Here is a 4,060-nt window from a genome sequence, read left to right on the forward strand (position 1 = left end):
CCGCCCTTTCGCGCCCCGGCGGCCGCCCAGCCAGCGGCGGAGACCACAAGGCCCTCAGCACCTCGGGAGAGGACACCCTGAGCGACTCAGGTAAAGACCGAGCCAGGGTCCTGGCTGCCCCTCCCCGGCCCCGGGGTGCTTTGTTGTTGTTGTTGTTGTTGTTACCGTTCATGGGTTTGGCTTTGGGGGGAGAGCATTTTGGGATGGGGGTACTGCTTGTGGCTGAGGTCGTTTGTTTTCCGAGGCGATCCCCCACGGTAAAGAAGAGAGGGTGAGTGCAAACTGGGGAGGAGAGTGTTCTCCAAAGTCACCTTCACTGCTCTCCCCGGGACCCCGACTCCATCACTGGCCCTCTCGCCCGGCCCCCCACCTCTCTGCAGCGCAGTGGAAGGAAGAATACTGGGAAAAGTGAAATGGCTAAAGCCAGGTGGGGGTCCAGGGGGCCTCCGGCTGCATTGCCTGTGCAGAAACCTGTTAGCTCGGCTTGGAGAGGGACTGGGGCCAGGGTCCGGTTGGGAGACACCCGGATAATACACAGGCGCTGTGCAAAATCCTGTTTAGGGCACCGGAAGTTAGAGGGGGGTTGCACAGACGGCTTGTATCGGTGTTATTTTATTTTTCAAACCTGGGTACTCTTCTCCCCCGCCCTCCGTGGGTGGTGGGTTATTTGCTCGTGGTGCGTGGCCAGCAGGCGGCGATATGCGGGCCAACAGGCCGGGCCAAGGATCTGAAAGGCTGGGGGGGTGGTGGGGCCATCCCTCCCCTCCATTCAGCAGCTGGCAGCCAAGTACAACAGCGATTGTGTACGTTCTCAAAGGGCCGCCTCTTTACAGTGCGCAGCGAGACCTGGGTCCAGTTCTGTCTTCTAGCCAGAATTCCAGAACTGATTTTCAGAAATGAGCTGAGTTTTTTCACTCAGTGTCCTTCAGGGTGAGGGCTGGCACTTAGCCGGCCCTCCCGGAATGCACACACCCTGGAAAGACTCATTGATAAGTTCTGTTGTGTGACTGTCTTAAACTGAAGGGTAGGGTTAAAAGACTTTGCCTGGGGCTGGGGAGGTAAAGAACTCTACCCAAACACTTGAACAGACCCTTGTCCTTGGAGCTGGGGCTCCTTTGAAACTTGAAAGCCAGTGTTTTCAGAATGCAGGCAGATAAAAAGCCTAAATTTCCTTCAGGGCTAAGGATGGATTCATCTGAGGCTCCTGGAAGGAAACTTGGTGGTAAGCCTCCAGTTTGAAGTGGGTCTGTCCCTTTAATGTCTGTGCCTTGACAGCTTTCGGTGAGGAAGCACTTCCTTCCAACAGCTGTCTTCTTGGCAGAAAACCAAAACATTGGCTTAAAGGGACCCACAGGCTGGAACAGCCTCACATTTCGGCTTTAGAACAAATCCTACAATTGTTCAGCTTTCCGGTCCCCCTCAGATCAAGCAGAAGATGTGTTTTGATTTTCATGCTTGCATTTTAAACAATAATTTTCTATCCCAGCATGGTAGTAAAATGAGGAGAGGGGAAAATGCATACATGATGCTACACGATCTTGTTGCTGCTGTTATTACTGGTGACTTTGAGAAGGGGTGCTCGCATATTTGGATTTAGGACGCCTGTGGATTATGACTTTGTAGTTAGGATTTGGTCTTTGCTAGATGAAAAACTGCTTAATTAAATTGTTCTTTAAGTTTAAGGACCGAAAATCAAACTCAACCATGTGTAAAATCGCTAAATGAGGCTCCCGAAACGAGGAGCCTCAATTCTTAAGTGTAAAGATGGAAATATAAATAAGTCTATGGAGTTGGACTAGTTAGTGATGATGGGAAAAGCTACCATTTACTGAGCCATCTGTCTGCTAGGCCCAGCTCTCTAAATGTTATCTGTCCAGTTCAACGCCGTGGTGTTATCCACATTTAAGAGCTGAGGAGCCTGAGGCTTAGAAAGGTTAAGTAACTTGCCCAGTGTCCCACAACTACTGTGTGATGGAGCCAGGATTCTGTCTAACTCCAAAGCTCAGGTTCTTTCTATTTCTACCACTTGCTAAAGTCTGGAGGCTGAAAAAGTACAAGGAGTTTGGGGGAGGAAAAAGGATTTACAGATATATTTAATCGAAGGAGACCTAAAATAACATTTCTGTCCGCATCTATGCTGATGGATTGATGATAGTAGCAAACCGTGTGCCAGGGCTTGCCGTAAGAGACGGTGTGTAAATAGTCACGTGTCTCACCGTGAGAATAACTCTGATTTTGTTCTCCAAGACGATGAAGATGACGAAGAAGAAGACGAAGAGGAGGAAATCGACGTGGTGACCGTGGAGAAGCGGCGGTCCTCCTCCAACAGCAAGGCTGTCACCACCTTCACCATCACTGTGCGCCCCAAGAGCGCAGCTCTGGGCCCCGGGAGAGCCCAGTCGGGTGACCTGATCCTCAAACGCTGTGTACCCATCCACCAGCAGCACAACTATGCCGCCCCGTCGCCCTACGTGGAGAGCGAGGACGCGCCGCCCCAGAAGAAGATCAAGAGCGAAGCGTCGCCTCGTCCCCTCAAGAGCGTCATCCCCCCAAAGGCCAAGAGCTCGAGCCCTCGCAACTCCGACTCGGAGGACAGCGAGCGCCGCCGGAACCACAATATCCTGGAGCGCCAGCGCCGCAACGACCTGCGGTCCAGCTTCCTCACGCTCAGGGACCATGTGCCGGAGCTGGTGAAGAACGAGAAGGCCGCCAAGGTGGTCATTTTGAAAAAGGCCACCGAGTACGTCCACTCCCTGCAGGCCGAGGAGCACCAGCTTTTGCTGGAGAAGGAGAAGTTGCAGGCAAGACAGCAGCAGTTGCTAAAGAAAATTGAACACACTCGGACTTGCTAAACGTTTCTCAGAACTGGACAGTCACTGCCACTTTGCACATTTTGATTTTTTTTTTTTTTTAAACAAACATTGTGTTGACATTAAGAATGTTGGTTTACTTTCAAATCGATCCCCCGTCGAGTTTGGATCTGGGTGGGGAGCAGGACATGTGGGGTTCTGCCAGGACCTCGGGAGAGGGCCTGCGTGATGAGATGCTGGGTGGCCCTTTAGAGTTTCCTCCAAGTCACCTCCAAGGCAGCGGTCGAAGTTCGTGAGAGTTGGAAGCCTCTGGGGCTGTTGAAGTCACCTTGTTTGTTCTGAGTTTTCCAAACAACAGAAAGTCATTCCTTTTAAAAATGGTGCTTAAGTTCCAGCGGATGCCACGTAAGGGGTTTGCCATTTAATGCCCCTGGGGAACATTTCTGTAAATACCAGTGACACACCCGCCTTTTGTATACGTCCTGGGTAATGAGAGGTGGCTTTTGTGGCCAGTATTAGACTGGAAGTTCATACCTAAGTACTGTAATACCTCAATGTTTGAGGAGCATGTTTTGTATACAAATATATTGTTAATCTCTGTTATGTACTGTACTAATTCTTACACTGCCTGTATACTTTAGTATGATGCTGATACATAACTAAATTTGATACTTATATTTTCGTATGAAAATGAGTCGTGAAAGTTTTGAGTAGATATTACTTTATCACTTTTTTGAACTAAGAAACTTTTGTAAAGAAATTTACTATATATATATGCCTTTTTCCTAGCCTGTTTTTTCCTGTTAATGTATTTGTTCATGTTTGGTGCATAGAACTGGGTAAATGCAAAGTTCTGTGTTTAATTTCTTCAAAATGTATATATTTAGTGCTGCATCTTATAGCACTTTGAAATACCTCATGTTTATGAAAATAAATAGCAATTAAATGATGCAACTTTTTTTTTTCCTTGATGGCATTAAACTCGGCCCCTTAAGCAGTGACTGTAATTGGACATACCTTACAGAGGGATCTTGGTTTCCACAGACAGCGGCCCTTTTACATTATACAGTCTTGATTAGGGAGGGGACTGTTGCTCCCACTCGGGGTGGAGAGAACTGAGTTTAGGAAGGTTGAAACATTTCTCCCAGGTTACACAGGATAGAGATGTTATTAGTGACTCTGCATTGCAGTAATAGCTCAACAGTTTGAGGAGCACCTTCATATATATTAGCTATTTCACAGACTTAAGC

The 4,060-nt window shown here is 48.5% G+C and overlaps 1 protein-coding gene across 1 annotated transcript in view; it reads left to right on the forward strand.

Moving 5' to 3' along the window:
* The window catches only part of MYCN (MYCN proto-oncogene, bHLH transcription factor), a 5,995-nt gene extending 2,231 nt beyond the window's left edge, over positions 1-3,764 (forward strand). Inside the window, 1 exon segment of the mRNA XM_025045813.1 lies at positions 2,248-3,764. Within this exon segment, the coding sequence (XP_024901581.1) occupies positions 2,248-2,852 (605 nt within the window). The 3' untranslated portion in view covers positions 2,853-3,764.
* Positions 3,765-4,060: the final 296 nt, after the last annotated feature.

The sequence above is a fragment of the Pteropus alecto genome, unplaced genomic scaffold (genome assembly GCF_000325575.1).
Source record: "Pteropus alecto unplaced genomic scaffold, ASM32557v1 scaffold61, whole genome shotgun sequence".
Classification (NCBI taxonomy): domain Eukaryota; kingdom Metazoa; phylum Chordata; class Mammalia; order Chiroptera; family Pteropodidae; genus Pteropus; species Pteropus alecto.